The 23,340-nt window shown below is 34.3% G+C and overlaps 1 protein-coding gene and 1 non-coding gene across 3 annotated transcripts in view; both read right to left on the bottom strand.

The window, feature by feature from the left end:
- Positions 1 to 427: 427 nt before the first annotated feature.
- LRCH2 (leucine rich repeats and calponin homology domain containing 2) overlaps positions 428 to 23,340 on the bottom strand; it is a 107,833-nt gene continuing 84,920 nt past the window's right edge. Inside the window, exons 15-21 of one of the 2 annotated variants that reach the window (XM_006910777.1) lie at positions 20,444 to 20,488; positions 10,449 to 10,499; positions 8,272 to 8,329; positions 7,411 to 7,523; positions 6,333 to 6,470; positions 6,091 to 6,168; positions 428 to 547 (exon numbers count right to left, since the gene is read on the bottom strand). In XM_006910777.1, the coding sequence (XP_006910839.1) occupies positions 428 to 547; positions 6,091 to 6,168; positions 6,333 to 6,470; positions 7,411 to 7,523; positions 8,272 to 8,329; positions 10,449 to 10,499; positions 20,444 to 20,488 (603 nt within the window). The remainder of the gene's footprint in view (positions 548 to 6,090; positions 6,169 to 6,332; positions 6,471 to 7,410; positions 7,524 to 8,271; positions 8,330 to 10,448; positions 10,500 to 20,443; positions 20,489 to 23,340) is intronic. The other variant, XM_025046033.1, reaches the window with a different exon arrangement.
- LOC112479018 lies at positions 10,001 to 10,129 on the bottom strand. The gene has a single exon (XR_003046023.1). It is a non-coding gene; the product is annotated as a small nucleolar RNA SNORA35 (small nucleolar RNA).

The following is a 23,340-nucleotide window of genomic DNA, read 5'->3' as shown; positions in this document are numbered from 1 at the left end:
TAAAAAAGATTACCTTATCCAGATGTTTACTAGTATGCTATTAAAAAATTAAATCTAATGTAATTATTAAATTGAAACCACATTTTAAATTTAGTATCAATTTGATTTTTCAAAAATAGTCATTATCAGCTGAAAAGAGAATTTGAATTTATCAAAAACTCTTATTAAGTTAATCTAGTTTTCCATCATAGAAAATCTGCCAAGAATTTGAATTTATCAAAAATTCTTATTAAGTTAATCCAGTTTTCCGCCATAGGAAATTTGAGCTATTCAAAATTTAATTTAACCTAATTTTAACATAATTTTTAAACCTAAGGTTTGATCTAATAAAATTATTTTTGATTAGACATTCTTATTCACGAAATTGAGATATTTGAAAACACTTCAAATAAATGAAACTATATACTTATGATTTTTAAATGTTATATCAAGCTGTAGATAGCTGAGATGCCTTGGTTGTAGGTAATTCAAGAAGAGCTTGAACTGTGACACCAACTTTCACAAGACCTCTTTCTTCCAAAATATGATGAGGCAAACAGAGTCTTTCCTGAAAAACAAAAGAAATAATAGTTGAACATTTTTTTAATAGCATAGTAAAGCCTAAATAAATCAGAACTGCATTTTTTCAAAAAGTTTTCTGTAAAGCTTCAAGTAAAAAGCACACAATTCTAATTAAATTCTAATTCTAAAATGTCTGATTCAGTAGACTTTTATGGCATGGGATTATATTTTATGGGCTGTGTTTTGATCTGCGGTTGATCTGATCTACCTAAACAAATATTTTAAAGTGAGATGATTATGCTAGATGTTTCCTAAGCTCTCATGCTGTAATAAAAAGAGCACTACATTTCTAGCCAATAGATCTAAGGACCACCTAATATGGAGTACTAAAATTCCCTGAGACTTAGTTTCTTCATCCTAGAGACAGAACTGTGTGAGAAATAAACAGAACAGTCTGTATATGGAAGCACTTTGTAAACTGTTCAGTACTGTACAAAATTGGCCACGCAGGTTCTTTCTACCAGTTCTGCGATTCCATGGTCTCTGATATAAGTAGCATTTCAGCACTTTTCTTAAGGTTTCTTCCCTCAAGCTTCTAGGGATATTGTGTTGCTTCTTAGTTCTATTAGTCTAAAATTTGATAAATAAAAACTACCTCCTCTTCTAAGTACATCACAAGTGTCATTTGATCTTCACAACTCTATGAGAAAGAGGTTTAGAGACAACTGTGCATTAGGTTTTATTATCCTTCATTGATCTTCTTCTAACATCCTAATGTTTCCAAGGGTTCTAGCTTCACCCTCTTCTCTTTTTACACTGTATCTTTTCTTTGGTATTCTCAAAGCCTTATCAAAACTGCAAAGGTTAACTGAAGGTTTGCATGCATGGGCACAACACCAAATAAGTTTGTTAGCTATTTTTAAAAAAACAATGCAGTCCACTGCTTCAGTTGGGACACCATTCACCTCAGGAAAACAACCTAGTAATGGACACAGCAGGTGGTAAACACACCATCTATTGGCCCCATCTACAGGTCCATAACTATATTTTAGTTGGCTCACACAGTGTTTTACAAATCTAGAAATATTAGATTAAAAAAAAAGCAAAAACACTGGAAGGCTTGGTAAGACTGGATCCCTATTCCCAAATAGTATCCTTCATCCTGAAATAGTATCCTTCATCCTGATGATTTTCAAAAGTGTATTTCCTGCCAAGATTTCTCTATTGAGCTCCTGATACAAATGTAAACATGAAACAGCCAAATGGATGCCCACCAGACATATCAAATTCAGTATGTCCACAACAGAACTACTTCTTCACTTAACTTGTCCTTCTATATTCTATACCTCAGTCAGTAATACATTGTTCAGTCTCTCTCACCATAAACCTGGAAATCATAATAGTCCTCTTTCTTCCTTACTCCAATAACCAATTCGTCATATACTATTGATAATATCCCATTTATCAAGAGTTCTCAAAAACTATCTTTCTATCTCCATTTTCACTACAACATTTGTTGCCCTCCTAATATTTTGTTTATTTATTCAAATAACCACCTGAATATATATTAGAAAAGATAAAAGTTCTCAAATCAATGACCTCAGCTCTCACCTTTTAAAAATAGAAAAAAGTCATTGAAACCAAATGTTAGTTCATTGAGAAGCTTTTTAAAAATCCGTAAACTTCTAGCTAAGTTAATCAGGAAAAAAAGAGAAAATACACAAATTACCAACATCAGAAATAAGAAAAGTAACATCATAAGAGATTCTAGAAATACTAAAATTATAAATAACCTTATAAAAATAAGTTTAACAAACTAGATGAAATAGACAAATTCTTTGAAAGATACAGTTTACCAAAGCTCAAGCAAGAAGAAATTAAAAATCAGAATAACTCTATACCTATTTAAACAATTGAAATTGTAGTTAAAAACCTTCCTGCAAAGAAAACTCCTGGCCCAGATGGGTTCATTAATGACTGTGACTAAATATTCTTTTAAAAAATAATACAATTTTATACAAAATCTTCAAGAAAAGTAAATAGTGAGGAATACTTCCTAACATGTTCCATTAGGTCAACATTACCTTGACACCAAAGCCAGGCAAAGACATTAAAGAAAACTAAAAACCAGTATCCCTTTGAGCATAGATACAGAAAGTCTAAGCAAAATATTGGCAAATTGAATCCAATAACATAAAAACAACAAAAACAACAACAAAATCCATCATGACTAAGTGGGGTTTATCTCAGGAATCCAGGTTTAAGTTAACAACTGAAAATCAACCAATGTAATTCACAATACTATGAAAGAAAAAAAAGTTATCATTTCAGTAGGTGTAGATAAAGCATTTGACAAAATTCAACATCTATTCCTGTAAGAACTCTCAGCAAACTAGGAATAAAAAGGAATTTCCTCAATCTGATACAGGTCATCTATGAAAAACCAAGAGCTAGCATTTGCAACTCATTTTCTCATAAGGGACTTATATCTAGATATATATAAAGAACTCCTACACCTCAATAATAAAAAGGCAAATAAACCAAATACCAAATGAGCACAGAATCGGAAAAGATATCTCTTCAAAAAAGTATATGAAAATAGTCAATAAACACAAAAAGATACCCAACGTCAGTAGCCAACATCAGGGAAATGCAAGTCAAAACCACAATGAGATACCAACCACTACAATGGCTAGAATCAAAATGGTTGACAACAATCATTATTGGTGAGGATGTGGAAAAATTAGAGCCCTCTTACATTGCTGGTAGGAATGTAAATTGGAAAATCATTTGGCAGTTCCTCAAAAAGATAAACAGAATTACTATATAACCTAGCAATTTTACTCCTAGGTATATAACCAAGAGAATTGAAACAAATGTTCAAACAAAACTTGTTCATTAATGTTCATAGCAACATTGCTGATAATAAACAATGAGTTGGAAAAGCCCAAATGTCCATCGACTGAAAAATAGTAAAAAAAAATATGGTATACCCATATAATATAATATTATTCACCCATAAAAATAAACGAAGTACTGCTTTATGCTACAACAGGAATGAACCTTGAAAACATCATGCTAAATGAAAGAAACCAGACATGAAAGACCACATATTGCATGATTTAATTTATATGTAATGTCCAGAATATGCAAATCCATAGAGAGAGAACAAGGGAGAAATTGCTAAATTTGTAAGAGGTTCCTTTCTGGGGATAATAAAAATTTTCTAAGATTCTAGACTTCAATGTGTGTGTCTAATCCCAAACTGAAAAAAAAAATTTCAATCCACACCTTTCAACATATGCAAAAATTAACTGAAATTTTATCATAGACCTAAATGTAAAACCTAAGATTATAAAATTTCTGAAAATAACACAGGAGAAAATCTTTGTGACTTTGACAATATGCAAAGATTTCTTTGGTTTGAAACCAAAAGCACAATCAATTTTAGAAATGATCAATTTTACTTCAAAAATTAAAAACTTCTGTTCTTTGAAAGATACTACAATGAGAACAAAAAGACAAGCCAAAGACTGGGAGACAATATTTGTAAATCACACATTTGATAAAAGACTTTAGCCATAATTTATAAAGACACCTCAAACTCAACAATAACAAAACCAACCAGTTGGACTTCTGGTCAAGATGGTGGAACAGGTAAACGCTGTGTTTGCCTCCTCCAATGACTACATCAAAATTGCAATTAAACTACAGAACATCCATCACTGAGAACTTCCTTAAGACTAGCTGAACAGACGTCCTATAACTAAGGAAATAAATAAAGAAGCAGCCATGTGAAGACTGGTAGGTGGGGCAGAAACGCAGAATGGGCAGGCTCCACACCCATGGTGTGGTGGTTAAAAATGAGGAGGGATACCTCAACTGTGGAGGTTACTCCCTGACTAAATATTATCATTTCCAAGTGAAGGGGAAAAATTTAAGCTAAAAATAAAATTCTTCCCTCACTTCCAGTAGCTAGTTTAAAGAATAGGAGTTGATGACTGGTTCCTCCATAGCCCTCCCTTATGGTAAAGATGGCTAGGGCACTAACCTTGCCTCTAGAACAAGCTGGAGAGAGAAGACAAGAGAATGCTAAGTAGAATAACTTTTGTTAAGATTTTCCTATTTAACCTGCTTGACCACTATATTAAGAAGGTATCTGGAGTATGCTGGACTGTTTTTTCTTTCATGTAAAAAAACAGAAATAGAGTATCCAAGTTAGAAGGTAGGTTCTGCAGTTAGACCACTTGGGTTCATAGCACAACTCCACTGTTTACTAAAGGTATGACCTTGGACAAGTTTCTTAGCTACTCTGTGCCTTGGTTTCCTCATCTGTAAAACATACGTTCATTCAATAAATGTTTATTGACAACCCCCCCAAAAAAACTCTTAAAATAAAAATGGCAAAATAAGAAAAAAATACTATAATAACTAGAAAAAAAAGCTTCCTAATTTTTCTATTTTCTGAGTAAGAGATTAAGAGTACCAAAAAGAAAGAACATAAAATGGTTAAGAATTAAACTTTTAAGATATGTTAAGCATAGAAAAGAGATAATCAGAGTACAGGATATAGTTTCCAATATGCACAACTATTTAACGGGTTCTCTCTGTATAAATTATATTTATTCATGAGGAAAGAGGTTCAAGTGGAATATGTAGACCAGATTATGACACTGCTGATAAAGAGAGCTTAACAAGCTCTCAGCTCATTATATAAGTGTATCAAATCAACACACTATACACCTTAAACTTACACAGTGTTATATGTCAATTGTTTCTCAATGAAAAATAATTTTAAAAATTAAATTGGAATTTTAAAAGTACAACTAGAGTGTGATCTGCTAACAATGTCATGTTCTCTCAAAAGTCAGTCAGAGTGATGTTAGGCTTATAATGCTTTCCAAAAAATAATATTTTAATTATTCATTTTTATTATACATTTACAATGTAGCTTTGTTAATTTTATAGTACTGGAACTATTACATGAAACTTAAGGCAATTCCTACAAATTTCAGACAAAGTTTACCTAGTGAGATATTATCATAATGTTACTAAAATGTCCAATTTGACAATTTAAATAAAGTTTATTTTTTAATTTTAATAAATTTATTGGTTAATAAGATTATACAGGTTTCACGTGCACAGTTTTATAATACGCCATCTATATATTGCATTGTGTGCTCACTATCCAAGTTTAACATGCTGTTCACCTTGAATGTAAATCTTCCAGAGTCTGTGTCCATGAATTTACTGTGCAAGGGAGTCCAAATGTCTTCCAGCAGGAAAATGAGTAGCAATGACATCAAAATCAAGTTGTAATATGGCCGCTGTTATGTTTTTTCAATGTGGATGATGAGTAAATTTTTCATATATGTAGCTGTTTTATAAATTACTTTAAAAGCAGCTTAATAATATTCATTAGAGAGCTACTACAGTTAAAGCTGGAACTCAGTAGAAGATACCAATGGAAGGTATTCATTTTTGCATTCAAAAAGCATTATTCATTCTTATTGTGAAGAGTAAGAACCCCAGTGTGCATGTAATAAATTAATATTAAAATGATCATTTGGTTGGAAAAATAACAATTACCTGTGAGACACCCAACTTTTTACAAGCATCAAGAAAATTTTCTACATTTCTTCGACATTTTGCCATGCTCAGTTTCGGCTATAAGAAAAAAGAAAGGTATACTTTCAAGAATATTTGTTAAGAAATCAAGACTGAAAATGAATTTATTGAATTCAATAAATTTATTGAAACTATTATTTAACAATAGTTTCAAGAGTCTCTATCTTCCTTTAGAGAACTAACAAATTACAGACAAAACTTACCACTGCTGGTGATGGCACATGAATACTAGCTACAGAGCGTGGCCTTATATGATTGGCTAAATGACAAAGAACAACCCCATCCATCAGTGCAGCTCCAATGTCATCAGGCAAAATTACTTTTAACCTGGATTCGAGATTCTATAAAGAAATGGGTATACAATGAGATACCACCTCACACATGTTAGAATGGCTATCATCAACAGGACAAGTAATAACAAGTGCTGGAGAGGTTGTGCAGAAAAAGGAACCCTCGTACACTGCTGGTGGGAATATAAATCAGTACAGCCACTATGGAAAACAGTATAAGGTTCCTCAAAAACTAAGAATTGATTTACCATATGATCCAGCAATCCCTCTTCTGGGTATTTACCCCCCAAATTTGAAAACATTTATCTGTAAAGATATATGTACCCCGATGTTCATAGCAGCATTATCACGGTGGCCAGGACATGGAAACAACTGAAGTGTCCTTCGATAGATGACTGGATGAAGAAACTGTGGTACATATATACAATGGAATATTACTCAGCCATAAGAAAAGATTAAAAACTGCCATTTGCAACAACATGGATAGATCTTGAGATTATCATGCTAAGCGAAATAAGTCAGACAAAAAAAGCTGAGAACCATATGATTTCACTCATATGTGTGATACAGAACTGAAAGCAACAAACGAATATGACAAACAAACACAGACTTATGGACACAGACAACCGTTTAGTGGTTACCAGAGGGAAAGGGTAGGTAGATAAGGGGAAAGGGGTGAAATATATGGTGACAAAAGGAAATTTAACTTTAAGTAGTGAACACACAATGTGATGCACATATGACGTATTATTGAATTGTACACTTGACACCTATATGATTTTATTAACCTATGTCACCCCAATAAATTTAATTTAAAAAGTAAATGGGTATAAATTACAGATATTCTACCTAAATGTTATGTATTTATATTACTAGTTATTATATAATCCAAAATTTTAAAGAGCATTGAAAATAAAACCCATATACATTGTTAATTTTCCAAGTTAAACCCATTTCTACAAAGCAGATCTGAAAGGTCAATCTGACTTACATTGCGAAGTTGTCGTATTTGCTCTCGTTCTTCCCGTAGATGTTCCATCTTTCTTCTCATTGTAAATCCAGGATCTGCTGCCCCATATTCCTGGCGAGATGAGCGGCTAAAAGCTATAAAAACAGAAATTTCCTAGCTTATTATGAAGCTAATAAGAAGGATCAACCATCGGTAGGAAAAGAGGCATAATAAAAAGAATCAATACAAAACAAAACACTATTGCTTATTAATACATTCTAAATATTTTTACAGCATATAATAGAAATCTACTTATCTGCATAATTGAAAGCAATAGGGTAATGATTTCTACCACCTATACATGTTTTTATTTAAACATATGTTTTTAGAAACATATGATCCAGGTTAAAATTGTTATTGAACATAAAGCAGCCTTTATTATCTTTTAAAAAAAGGAAGTTATATTTGAAGGTCAATACAGTTATTCAGGAATAAAAACTGTAATTCAATACCTTGCCAAGTAACATGGATCCATTTTCTTTTGGGCTTGCCAAATGCGAAAAGATCCCTTTTTAAAACCACAATATAATGAAGTGCTATAATTTCAAACAGTGTTTGGTCTGCTGGCAGAGTGGTCATTCTAATAGCAGTCACAGTAGAGTAGAAATAAGACTGCAGTATATCTAAGGCAAAAAGCTGAGGTTTCAGGAGCTTGAAGGTAAAGAGGAAGAAAGAAATGGGGAATGGGAATTGGAAAGACAAATAAGGTTAAGAGAAAATTACTTTTAGGAGAGGGGAAAGAATCTATGTGTTCTTAAAACTATGGAATCAAATCTCATTAAGGCTGAAAAACTCTAGTTTCATATGTAGCCAATAAATTTAATTTGTAGAATATATATTTACCTGATCTAGGCTTCAAGCCAAAAGGACCATGTGAAAAACCATCAGTTCTAACACATTCCTAAAAATAGAAAACAAACAAAACTTCTTTTCTTTCAAAATAATCAAGGTATTCATATAAATTCCAATTTTAAGAAGTATTAATTTTTTCCATGATTAGTGGAGTACAGGAAAGTAAACTACACCTCAATTCAAATTGATAATTTAACTCTTAAAAGGTCTATAAATATTTGCTAATTGACCTGACTACATAAGCCTTTAAATACTTCTAATAGTATAAAGGAAAAGAAAATTATTGAAGTCTATAAAATAGATATTATAGGATAATCTAAGTCAAATCTACACATTCATACTAATAGGGACTGCAGAATGATAGATGATAAATTATTATGTCTTCTATTTGAATGTACATTGCTTAAATGTGCTTTCACACAATTGTATGCTATGGAAAGAACTATATTTTTTCTTTAATCTGAAATTGGAGTCAGAAAGCTTAGGCTGAGTCTTGAGCAAAACATTTAATTTCTCTGTGACTGTTTCTTCATCTTTAAAATGGCACAATGTTGTGAAGATTAACTGAGACAACTAATAGAAAGCACTTTGTAAATGTAAAGTGGTAAAATAATATAATTTTAGCGGTATCTTATTAATCTATGTGACGACTGTGAAGTAGAGTCTGGGTTTCAGTCAGTTCTCTACCATTTACTGACTGGGGCCTTTGGGCAAAGTTATCAGTCTCTTCAGCTGTAAAACGATGAGGATAATATCCAACTCATGGGATTGGTCTTAGATTCAAATATATAGGTAAGCTTTGTTAGTATACTAATATACAACTATACTAATTTTTTTTATCATTTTCTTTTCAGAGATGAAATTGAAGCACTCGGAATTCTGTTGATTCTCTGAATCTTTTACTGATTAAGGTGTGATATGCAGTTCAAGTTGAATGTTGGTCGAGCTACCAAAACACATGCTTACCACCTAATCTGTCCACAAACCACACAGTTTGTCTTCATTATTTTGGTTAAAATGTTATGAATTCCCAGACAAAAATTTTACTTATTCAATACCAGCAAAATGTATTATATAATCAATATAATTCACTTGAGAAAACTGGTACTAATATTCTCCCCATGATCACAGATCATAAAATCACAAACCACCTAGGCAAATAAGTAACCACTTAGATACTTACATTTGTTATAGAAAAAGAAAAGACTTACAAAAGCATATGATAAAGACTACTTTTAGGATATCCTAATTTAAATTATTTTCCAAAACAATGTAAACTATTTTACCTGCCATATAAATAATTTAGAAACATGTTTATAAAACGAATGTCCAAGTCTATCTAAAAGTTTTGTATGCAACTCAAACAATAGACAAATAATCCTAGCTTTTAAAAATATTTAACACTACCTATATGAAAAGAAATAAATACTATCTAATGAACAAAAATTATATGGTGAATTTGAATCATCCAAACATTTAGGTGAAGTCCTGAATTCATCAAATTACTCAATTACTTATAATGCCAATACACTTTTAGAGTAATAAAGTAATATGAAGATACTGTCTAGAATTTTCAAAATTTATCTTGTTATAAAGCAATAGGTTTAATTAAATTAGAAGCATCAATCATTCAAAACACCAGAGTATGTGGTTGAGATCTCACAAACTCTCATCTACCCCTTCTACCCAAGCCTTCTACCCAGGTCTAAGGTACTAGGAAATGTGTACCCTCCTGTCGATAGGAACAACCCACTGCAGGGATGTTTCTCGTGGAAAAAGGAAGTTTCTCTTGCATTGCTTTCAGACCTAATTGGTTATGAGAAAAACCAAAGGTCAATGCACAATGCTGAAGTACTTTTAATTACATTTAAAAATTTAAAGCTGTTTCTATCATTTAATTCAAAATATGGATTATAAAACATAAAAATTATATAAAGCGAATTGTTTTCTGTGATCTATGAGTAACTTAAAGTACATTTATTATGAATATTTGTACAAAAGGATGGTGTTCTTAGAAGTTTTTATAGGCTAGTTTGTACAAATTAACCTATGTGGATTTTTAAATATGTGTAAATAAATTACATTGTAAAAAAGAAAAGAAAGATGAAATTAGAGTTCTGAAACAAGAAAGAAACTTATATAAACATATATAAAAACAGAACTTGTACCTCAGATGATACTGGAGATTGTGGTGACATATTAGCATTATCACTGTCTTGCTAAAATATAAAAATAAAAAGATGAAAAATAAAATTAAAACACAAATGGTGACTTAGACATATAAAAAGAAAACTGAAAACTGTTTTGATCAACTGCTAAAGGAAGAATCTGGAAAATACCATCTACCACCTGGCCACACAAACTGTGGTCTGTGAACCAGTACCATCAGCATCTGTTGTGAGCTTGTTAGAAATGCAGGCCTCGCCCAAGACCTACTGAATTAGAATCTGAATTTTGGTAAGCTCTCCAGGTAATTCATAAGCACTTAAAATTTTTAGAACTACTATCTACTCATATAAAATATTTTCCTTATATAAATTTATTTCATTTAAATATCACAAAAGGCAAACCTTTTCATATTTCTTAGAAAAGATCCACGTGTTCAGATTAATTTCTGATGGGAAATGGCAACAATATGTTACAATTTGAGGTATACAAAAATTCCATAGAGGCATACAAAAATTCCATCACACCAAATAGGAACATTTACCTAGAAAATTATATGTATCTAATATAGGATTAGAAATAATTACACAAAATTTAATTGTACAAATTAATATTAAGTGGTCCATGTTTTTTGAATGACTACTAAAAAACAAATATAAAAATCTTAACATTTAATCTTGAATATGTATACCATATAGGGCATTTATCCACCTTTCAATGATTACTAACTACCTACTATATGTCAGATACTGTGCTCAACACTGGGAATATTGAAATTTAGTAAAAAATATCATCCACTCAAGGATCTCTCAGTTTAGAGAGAAAATAGATTCATTTATACAGGTAATACAATCTTCTCAGCAAAATGATAGAGCTTTGAATGTTATGAGGCACAGACAGGCGGCACTTTGGGAGATGGTGGGGAGTGAAGAAAGGCAAGTTTCCTGAGAAAGTATAAAACCAAGTAGGTGTTTACCAGAAAAAGAAGAGAACAACATTCCAAGATGAAAGGACAAAAACAAAAACACAGAAGCAACAAATGAAAGGAAGAGTGTAGAAAACCTTTGAGCAGTTCTATATTACTGAAGTGTACGGTGAAAAGAGGGCAAATTGGTTTTGACCTCTTTTGAGGCTGATGTGGTAAGCAAAAATTGACCAAAAAGGACTTGGAATTTACCTTCTAAATGATAAGAAGACACTGAAGATTTCTAGGAAAGGGAATGGCCTGATCATATTTGTGTTCTTTGAAACGATCAGCGTGGCTGCAAGGAGAACGCATTGGAGAAAGAAAGACAAGAGCAAGGATGCTACTGCAGTAGTGCAGGCAAGAAACAATGAGGGCTTATGCCAGGGCAGAAACAGTAGAAATACAGGTGGGGAATATATTCAAAATATTTCAATACAGAAAAAAGGTAGGTCTTGGTAACTGATTAAATATTGAGGCAGACAAGACCAAACTGGATATAAAATATAAAGGGACAGGGAGAATCTCTAGCTTAGGGTTCAGCAAACGTTTTCTGTGTGCTTCCATTTCCTAAACTAAAGGAGTTTTCAGAAGCCCAGCTAAGAAACAAATTCAAATTAACTACCAATCTCCCCCCCCCCCAAAAAAATACAGAAAGTTGAAGTATTTATGGTGATGAGACATGATTTGAAAAATACTAGGCTACTGTATGAATTAAAATGGTGAGATAAAAAAAATTTATTGTAATGCACAAATTGTAGAAATCTAATTTTACATATGAAAATAATACCTAGAATTTGTGGGAAGAGTTTAAAAAATTCCAAACAAATCTGAACTGATGACCAGGTTGATTTGAGAAGATAAAAGTCGGAAAAATGTAAAAAATTTTAAATTTATGAATTACAGTTCCAAGAAGTATGTTAAGGCAGAGTAGGTAAATGCTGTGCTTGCCTCCTCTCACGACCACATCAAAATTACAACAAAACTATAGAACAACCATCAATGAAAATCACCTGAAGTTTAGCTGAACAGAAGTCTTACAACTAAGGACATACAGAAGAAGCCAGCTTGAGCCTGGTAGGAGGGGAGGAGATGAAGAAGAAGCTGGTCCCACAAATAGGTATGGTGGTTAAAAATCGAGAAGAATATTTCGGCTGTGGATGTCTCCTCTGAGGAGGGAGGGGTCCCAGCCCCACACCAGGCTCCCCAGCCCAGAGCTCCAGTGTCAGAGAGAGAAGTCCCCTTAACTTTTGGCTGTGAAAAACAGCAGAGATTGTGGCTGAGTGAGATGGGCTGCTGAAGTACCAGGTATGCCTCTGAAAGGGCCTGTGCACAAACTTACTTGCAGAAGGACTCACTTTCTCTGAGCTCCAGCGCTGAGAAGCAGATCAAAAGGCGCCAAGGACATGCAGAGAGGAACTGACTTGTCTGGCTTCAGCGTGAGGGCTGGAGGGTCGCCTTTCTCCCAGATGTAAGAGCTGCTGGAAGCAACTATTCCTTTGTTGAGCCCTCCTCCCACAGGACTCAGATGCAGATGGCCACCATATCTGAGTCTATATCAACCTGGATGACACTGGTTGCCTGCTCTGGTAATTCCCAGAGACTCAGCCATACCCAACTTGCTGGCCCACCCAAGCAACTTCCAGTGGCTTTTTCCATACAAACAGCCTATCTTGGCTCATGCTGCGAACATTACTAAAATCTCTCAAAGGGTCACAAACCTCAAACAAGCAGCATCTGGCCTCAGCATGCCCCATACCTCTTGCTAAGCAGCCCCAAGCCCAGCACTACTGGCAGCTGGCCTCGAATTGCAGCATAGCCTCTTCCAGGCACCTCCAAGCCCATCAAAAGTGGCAACCATCTGCAGATCACTTTGTGACTCATACCTACTGGCCCTGGGCAGGGCACAGACAGTGGCTTAACTTGACTTGCAACAGAGACCCCTCCCAGGAGGCCCCAGAACCAACACATCTGGTGGCCAGCTTCAGAGCACACCAGAACACCACCCAACCATCTCTACAAAGGACACACCCAAAAGGCAGACTGGACAGGTACCAGACCCCTGCTAAAGCAAACCCTGCTCTATATGGCCAGCCCCTGTACAATAGTCCCTCCACTAAAGTCACAGGCAGTCCTAACAACCAATAAGCCCAAGGGTCAATACCTCCGACTAACCTGCCAACAGAAATCAAGACCCAATTACAACATGACGGCACACATAACCCACACAAGAGACACACCTAGTTATTTGACTCAGGTGACGAGGGAGACTGGGCCCCAAAGAGCTCCTAACTACATAAGGCCACTCTACTAAGACCAGAACACATAGCAGCTCTACCTAATACACAGAAACAAATACAGGGAGGCGGCCTATATGAGGAGACAAAAAAACATGTCCCAAGTGAAAGAACACACAACAAAACACCAGAAAAAGAACTAAACAAAATGGAGATAAGCAATCTACCAGATGCAGAGTTCAAAACACTGGTTATAAATATGCTCAATAATATCAGTGACACCTTCGACAAAGAGATAAGAAACATAAAAATGTAAAAAAGAACCAGTCAGGAATGAAGAATCCACTAACTAAAATAAATAATATATTAGAATCAACAGTAGATTTGATAAAGCAGAGAATTGAATCAGGGATTTGGAAGATAAGGTAGCAGACAACACTCAATTAGAACAGCAACAAGAAAAAATAATACAAAAAACTGAGAATAGTTAAAGGGGCCTCTGGGACAATATCAAGTGTATCAAGATTGGCAACATAAGGATACCAGAAGGAGAAGAGATAGAGCAAGGAATTTAAAATCTATCTGAAGAAATAAATATGGAAAACTTCCCTAACCTGGCAAAGAAAATAGACATACAAGGACAGGAAGTGTAGAGAATCCCAAACAAGATGAGCACAAAGAAGCCCAAACTAAGACACATCATAATTAAAATGTAAAAGGTGAAAGATAAAGAGAGAACCTTAAAAGCAGCAAGAAATCATCTAGCTACTTACAACGGCACTCCCATAAGACTGTCAGCTGATTTCTCAACAGAAACTATGCAGGCCAGAAGGGACTGGCACCAAACATTCAAAGTGAGGAAAAGCAGGGAACTGACAGCTAAGATCACTCTACCTAGCAAAGCTATCACAAACAAAGGATAGATAAAGAACTTCCCAGATGAGAAAAATCTAACGGAGTTTACCAAAAACAAACCAGTGTTACAAGAAATGTTAGAGAGACTTAAGAAGAAGAAGATGATTAAAAAATATGAAAAATAAAATGGTAATAACTCCATATCTATAAACAATGACTTTAAAAGTAAATGAAATAAATGTTCCAACCAAAAGGCTAAATGGTTAAGAAAACAAGTTCCTTACATACGCTGCCTACAAGAGACCCACTTCAAATAGAGAGACACAGACTGAAAGTAAAGTATGAAAAGAGGTATTTCATAAAAATGGACACTAGAAGAGTGACATTAGGAGCATGGTTGTGTGGGAAATCTCCCCTGATCTGTCCCCTTGAAATTACCACAAGCCAAACATCTAAAATCCAACAAACAACACCCAACATGTAAACAAGCATGTCTGAGGGATCTGTGCATCAGAGCATCTGAAGGTGGGCCAATTGTGGACATAGGGAGGTGAAAAGGGAGAGAGGATCAAAGTCGGACACTGTGAAACGCATCCTGGAGCTCCCTGCAAGATGAAGGGAAAGCAGGAATTACAGGGTGTTTTGTTTGTTTGTTTGTTTGTTTGGTTTGGTTTGGTTTGGTTTGGTATTTTGAAGCCTCAAACAGTCCTGTCTGAGTGATCAGCATATACTACACAGCGGAACCCAGTGATTAGGGCAGAGAGCAGGGCAGAGACCAGGTGTGGAGGGGTAAGAGCTGTGTCTTAGCAACTGCCACTGCCAAGCAGAAAGCTGAGTCATGTAGCCTGGCCCCCACTCTGTACCATCCTAGAGTGAGCATGAGGCTCCAGGGGAATTTGTGCAACAGAACTAAAACACACACTGCGGCTGGTACCAGTGGTAGGGACGGAGATATAAAAGCAAGGCAGCTGAAGCTTGAGTGTCAGCACTACTAGAAGGAAAAGAGACACACACACTACTGGCCTTTTCCAATCCATGCCACCCCCATCCAGTCAGGCTAATTTAGAAGGAAGCAGCAGAGCATTGCATCTGACTGTTGGGGCACTGCCTGGACTTCAGGGCCTTTTCAAAGGCTTGAATTCCCATCGCCCTTCACATTCTCCCATGGGAGTAGAGCCCTGGTACCAAGGCAACCTGATAAGAGAGGACACACACACCACCCCAGAGAATAAAGGGCATTTTTAACCTCAAATCAGAGATCTAGGAGGCTTGGACAGTGCAGGAGGCTTTGACGCCACCTAGTGGAAATCAAAAGATAAACCTCTTCTTATCAAACTACTAAAGAGAGATCACTAACTATATAATCAAAACCTCTTCATATTAACATGCTAAAGAGGGATCACTCTTAATAACAGTAAATTGATTTTAAAAAGCAGAGTTCATTCCCAAAATTTTTAGGTGGAGAAATAATCCATTAAATACTGTGAATAACAAAGGTGACAAGGCAGCCCAGAAAGAAAATGAAAAATCTCCAGAAAATAAGGTTAAAGATATAGAAATATGAGATTTAAATGACGGAATTCAAGATTGCACTTCTGAAAAAAACTCAACAAGATGCAAGAAAATTCTGACCAACAGTTCAAAGAACTTAGAAAGAAAATCAATGAACAACGAGGAGATTCCAAGTCCAAAGGAACCAAATAGAACTTCTGGATATAAAAAACTCATTAAAAGAAATGAAGAATGAAAGAGCAAGCTGCTGAAATAGAGTAGACCAGATGGAGGAAAGAATTAGTGATATTCAATTCAGAAATCTGGAAATGACGCAAATGGAAGAGACTTGAGAGTGAAAAAAAGATGAAAGAATTCTAAAAGAACCATCTGAAACCATCAGAAAAAGCAAAATAAAAATAATGGGTATACCAGAAGTAGAAGAGAGGGAAAAGGGAACAGAGAGCATGTTCAAACAAATAGTCAACGAGAATTTCCCAAACTTATGGAAAGAATTGGATGCTCAAATTCAAGAAGCAAACAGAATACCTAATTATCTCAACCCAAAAAGGCCCGCTCCAAGACACATTATATTAAAATTGTCAAAAATTAATGACAAAGAAATAATTCTCAAGGCAGCCAGGGAAAAGAAGACAGTAACTTATAAAGGAAAACCCATTAGATTATCATCAGACTTTCAGCACAAACTTTACAAGCTAGGAGGGAGTGGAACCAAATATTCAAACTATTGGAAGAAATTACCAGCGAAGAAAAATATATCCAGGAAAGCTCTCCTTTAGATGTGAAGGAGAAATTAAAGACTTTTTCAGACATGCAAAAGCTGAGGAAATTTTCCACCACAAGGCCCACATTACAGGAAATACTGAAGGGGGTCGGTCATTCTACCTGAAACAAAAGGACAAAAAATACATAACTGAAAATACATAACATGAGTAAGATGACTAACAGGCAGAAAGAAACAGGAAAGTGCAAGCCTTATTAAGAACAGGGTATTAGAAGCTTAAATATTACATAATGGTTAAAGGTTAAAAAATAAAACTTTATAAAGAGAAGACGACAACAGCTACTCGACCTAGAAATGAACTAACAGTATAAATAGGGATCATTCAAGACAACAAAAACAGAAAAGGGGAGGGAGTAAAGATTCAAATCTGCAATAGGGATAAAAGGCATCCAAATAGAGAATGAAGAAATCAAAATGTCACTTTTTGTAGAAGACATAATTCTTTATATAGAAAATTCTAAAGACGCCAGTAAAAAAACTATGAGAAACAATAAACAGATACAGTGAAGTTTAAGTATACAAAAATCAATGTAAAAAGATCTATAGCATTCCTATATGTTAACAATGAATTTTCAGAAAAAGAAATTCAAAAAATTCCTTTTGCAATTGCTGTAAAAAGAATAAAATACCTAGGTGTAAACCTAATGAACCATATGAAGGACCTATACACTGAAAACTAGAAGACATTATTAAAAAAAAAAAATTGAAGAAGACACAAAAAAAGTGGAAAGATATTCCATGTTCATGGATTGGAAGAATCAACATTCTTACAATGACCTTATTACTCAAAGCAATATACCAAATTAAAGCAATCCCCATCAAAATCCCAATGGTATTAAAAAAAGTAGAACAGAAAATCATCAGATTTCTATGGAAAAAACAAAACAAAAAAACCAAACAACCAAAGCAATCCTGAGTAAAAAGAACAAGGCCAGAGGTACCACTCTGCCTGACTTCAAATTATACTACAAAGTGACAACAATCAAAACAGCATGGTAGTGGCAGAAAAACAGACACAAAGATCAATGGAAGAGAATCGATGACCCAGAAATAAACCTCCATATATATGGGCAAATAATTTCTGACAAAGATATGAAAAACATACAATGAGAAAAGAAAAGCCTCTTCAATAAACGGTGCTGGAAAAATTGGAAAGCTACATGGAAATGAATAAAACTAGACTTCTGTCAACATACACCAAAATTAACTCAAAATGGAATAGAAGACCTGAAACAATAAATTGCATAGAAGAAAACATAAGTATTAAATCATGGACCTTGGACTTAGAGAGGATTTTATTAATTTGAGCTCAAAGACAAGGGAAGTAAAAGCAAAAATAAATGAGTAGGACTACATCAAACTAAAACACTTCTGCACAGTAAATTGAAAAAAAAATCAACAAGGCAGAGGCAACCATCTGAATAGGAGAATATATTTGCAAACATCTCCGATAAGGGTCTAATATCTAAAATATATAAAGAACTCATACAACGCAACAATAAAAAAATTAACTAATTAAAAAAATAGGCAGAGTACCCGAATACACACTTCTCCCAAGAAGACACATAAATGGCCAACAGACATGAAAAGATGCTCAACTTCACTAGCTATTAGGGAAATGCAAATCAAAATCACAATAAAATATCATCTCACACTTGTTAGAATGGCTATCATCAACAGGACTAGTAATAACAAATGTTGGAGAGGATGTGGAGAATAAAGAACCCTCATACACTGCTGGTGGGACTGCAAATTGGTACAGCGCCATGGAAAACAGTATGGAAGTTCCTCAAAAAACTAAGAATTGAATTACCATATGATAGAGCAATCCATCTTCTGGGTATTTACCAAAAACCCTAAAAACATTTATCTGCAAAAATTAATGTACCCCAATGTTCATAGCAGCATTATTCACAGGTGGCCAGGACATGGAAGCAACCAAAGTGTCCTATAATAGATTGGATAAAGAATATGTAGTACATATATACAATGGAATATTATTCAGCTATAAGAAAAGATGAAATGTCATTTGCAACAACATGGATGGATCTTAAGATAACCATGCTAAGCAAAATAAGTTGGATAGAAAAAGTTGAAAACCATATGATATCACTCACATGTGTGTTATAAATCTAAAAACAACAAACATATCAGGCTCATGGACACAGATAGTGAATTAGTGGTTACCAGAGAGAAAGGGAGAGGGGGAGGTAGACAGGGCTAAAAAGGGTCAAATATTTGGTGACGGAAGGAAATCTAACTATGAGCAGTGGACACACAATGCAATATATATACAACATACTGTTGAATTGTACGCTTCAAACTTATTAGATTTTGCTGATCAATGTCACCTCAATAATTTTTAATTTAAAAAAAAAACACTGCCATTTGCGACAAGATGGATGGATCTTGAGATTATCATGCTAAGCAAAATAAGTCAGACAGAAAAAGATAAGAACCATATGATTTCACTCATATGTGGGATATAGAACTAAAAGCAAAAAATGAATATGACAAACAGACTCATGGACACAGACAAACAGTGGTAACCAGTGGGAAGGGAGTGAGGAGAGAGGTAGACAGGGGTAAAGGTGGTCGAATATTTGTTGATGGAAATTTAACTTTGGATGGTGAACACACAATGCAATATACATATGACATGTCATTGAATTGTATAATTGAAATCTGTTGATTTTATTAACCAATGTCACCCTAATAATTGTAAATAAATAAATAAAATGAATATCAGACAAAATAGGCTTTAAAACAAAGACTATAACACAAGACAAAGAAGGACACAGGAATCCCACTTCTGGGTAATTAGTCAAATAAACCCAAAACACTTTTTCAAAGGGACATGTGTACCAGTGCACCATTATTTACAATAGTCAAGATATGGGGGCAATCTGGGTGTCCATCAATGGATGAATGGATAAAGAAGTGGTACAGATGTACAATGGAATATTACTCAACCATAAAAAAAATCTTGCCACCGCAACAACACAGACCGACCTAGGGAATATTGTGCTGAGTGATGGAACACTGACAGAAAATGATGAATGTCATATAATTTCACTTTTATGTGGAATTTAGAGAACAAGATAAACAAACAGACAAAACAGAAACAAGCTCATAGATATGGACAGCATTTTGACAATTGACAGACTGAGAGGATGGGTGAAGGAGGTAGGGGATTAAGAGTTACAAATTGGTAGCTATAAAACAGTCATTGGGATGTAGAATATAGCATGGGGAACATAGTCAGTAGTATTATAAAAACTATGCATGGTGTCAGATGGGCACTGTATTTATACAGGTGATGTTATATAAATGTGTAGTCACTGTGTTGTACAACTGAAATATAATATTGTATGCCAATAGAAATTTTAAAAAATAAGTAAAAATGAAGTTCAGCCTCAAAATCAAAAATAAAAAAAGTTAATAAAATTCTAAAATTGAACTATTGTTGCTCTGAAACACATGGAAATTACGATTAAATTAATAATTATATGATGTTCAGTTTTATTGGAGAAACCAGGCATTAAATAACAAAGAAACCAAAAGATAGATTTCATTTTACTCTGATTGAGACAACTACATGTCAAGTAAATATTTTAAGTAATTATTATTACCCTCTTTTCTCACCTCATCATTTTCATGGCTACTTGAATTCTTCCTTGATGATTTATACTGAAAAATATTTTAAAAACATACTTTATTTTTCCTTGATCATATGAAATCTCTAGTAGTAAATTATATGTGAGGTTTATTCGTAATTTGGTATTTTATTAAATTATCTGATGCCAAGTTTAATTATATAACCAGTTTAAATACCTCTACTACTTACTAATAGCTAACACAAACAGTACCTTCTAAGTACTTTACATATATCAAGTAACATTTCCTCCTTAAATCAATCCATTTTCCATTCAGTTTTACAGTCTGAGGGTTGTCTTAAATCCTTTTTTTAAATCCAATATATCTAATACATCAATTGTTTTTGTTATCTCAGATTTACTTCTGAATTTTCACAACTATCACAGTATCTTAGGTCCCCATTATCTTACACCTAGTCTGTAATCTCACCATTTAAAAATGTCATCCATTATTAAGAAACCTACTGATTTCAGGTAAAAAAAAATACTATATTAAATGTATATATTGACTACATAATAATAATAGTAATGATAACAGCTAAACTTATGCTAGAGCTTACTATCTGGCACTGATTGAAATGTCTTACCTGTCAGGCACTGACTGAAGTGTGTTACATGTATTAACACATTTAATCTTAATAATAACTCTGATGTAAATACTATTATCTTCATTTTACACTGAGGCGTAGAGGTAATATGGTCAATATAAAAAAAATGCTAGTATGTGAAAAAGTGCTTCTTAGAATCAAAAAATATACAGTATGACAACAAGCAGAGTTCTTCTGATTTCTCACCACAAATAATCCTGCAAATCAGTGGCAGAGTAATCTCAAAACGATACTTGCAAATCATGACTCTCTTGTTGAAAAACAAATAACTTTTGGATTATATCCAAATTTGCCTGGCATTCAAGATTCTATTTAACAGCCTCCTTTACTTATGCAGTTTTATCTTCCATAACTCTTGGAAAAACAAATTACCTATCTGATAGCTCAACCACAAATTAGAGGCTGAGATTTAAGACAACTATCATTAATCTACGAGGGTGCTCTTTCCAGCTGATCCCAAACATAGTCTCGATATGCTTTCAATCCAGTGTATTAGCCACTGAATGGAATTGGCATGTGTGAATAACCTATTTGCTATGCTCGCTTATGTCACTTATTCTTGGTTCTACTCTACTTCAAGAGTGACATTTGGACAGCAGACACTAGGACTCCAAGATGGCATCAGTTATATCAGCAAAGGAGAAGAAACTCATGGATGTCAAAATAGAGAAGCTGCCAAGCTAGAAACTGATGTGGGATTTTACCCCTAAAGGCACTGTTGAGCATTTCTAAGAGGTTATTATCAATCGGTATTTCTTTCTTATTACAAAAAGTATGTAATAAGAAAGAGAGCATTGCTGGAGTTTCCATAATGTTTTAAAACTACTGTCTTTCTTACAAGTAAATAAACAGTGAAGCAGCTATGCAAGTACCATTTAAGAGGGCCCAGTGCGGAGGGCACAGTCTGCATTCCTGATCATGACTTTCTTTGCCTGGCAGCTCTGACCTTTGCTAAATCCTTTCATGTCCTAATTGAGAATTAACATCTAATAAAATATGACTGGTACAAAAACCACCAAAACAAAACAAAGACAGCTGAGTGAATGATAAGCTAATATTTATTAAGTGCATACTCTGTGGCAAGTGCTGTCTAAGCACTTTACATTATATCATTCCATACTTTTAACAATCCTGTAAAGATACTATTAGAGTCCTTTGAAAATTAAAAAAAAATATATATATATATATGCTCAGCAATGTCAGGTAACTTGTCAAAGTTGCACAGTTAGTAGATATACCAAGTTAGAACTAGAATCCAAGTCATTTGATTCTAGAAACCCAGGTTCTTAACCATTATGCTATTCTCCCATCTTAAATCCTGAATAATTAGTAGGTATTTGCCAGAAATTAAAGAACTGGCATTCCCCCCAAAAAAGGAAATATAAAAGAATGGAAAAGTTCGGCTTATGCAGAAAACAAAGAGTAATATGGCTAGTGAGGAGAGTAAATTGTGGCAAGTAATAAAAGTTAGAGAAGTAAGTAAATATGGCCAATGAAGTTTTTAAGATACCCAAACTTTGTTATTAATAATGGAAAGCTAATAAAGAAATTTAGGTCAGGGATCTCTCCAAAAGCTGTGAAGCTACAGAAAGGGAGATGATTAAGAAGGTATTACAGTCAACTGTACTTTAATTTTAAAAATATGTCATTGCAATTGCCCAGACAAGAAATAAATGAGGGCTCCAACAAAAGCCAGGGTAGTAGAGATGGAAAAGAGGTGAATTGGAGAAAGGATGTTTAATTAACATCCTGGTAACAATTATGTGAGGGAAAAGAGAGGGAAAGATGAGAAGGACTGAGGTATAGAGCTTAGACAATAGAGCAGATATCACTACCACTAACAAAAATAAAGAACAGAATAGAGGAGCAAGTTCCATGGTGGAGGATGGCAGAAAGGGGAGACATATTGAATGTGCTATATATGTAGGGCATCCAGACAAACAGAAATACAGGTCTGGAGACCAGAAAAAAAGTTATGGGATGTAAATTCAGACCCAGATCAATAAAAGAGACATCTGGAGTAATAAAAGCTTCAGACAGAGTGTTTAGAGTAATAAAACAAGGATGAGCAAGCACAAGAAAAGTTAGATGAGAACATCAAAAAGAAAACAGAAGAATATGGGAAGAAAAATATGAGGCATAAACTAAGAAAGTAGTTTCAAGAAGAAAGATGTGGGCCTTTCGAGACACGCTTCTCTTGTGGAAGTGTATTTTCTCCTCTAATAAATTTTTCCTTTTCTACTGGAAAGGAAGGAAGGAAGGGAGGGAGGGAGGGAGG

This window comes from Pteropus alecto, unplaced genomic scaffold (genome assembly GCF_000325575.1).
Source record: "Pteropus alecto unplaced genomic scaffold, ASM32557v1 scaffold54, whole genome shotgun sequence".
NCBI lineage: Eukaryota > Metazoa > Chordata > Mammalia > Chiroptera > Pteropodidae > Pteropus > Pteropus alecto.
The sequence above is the reverse complement of the archived record's forward strand: the minus strand, read 5'-3'. Positions and strand labels throughout refer to the sequence as shown.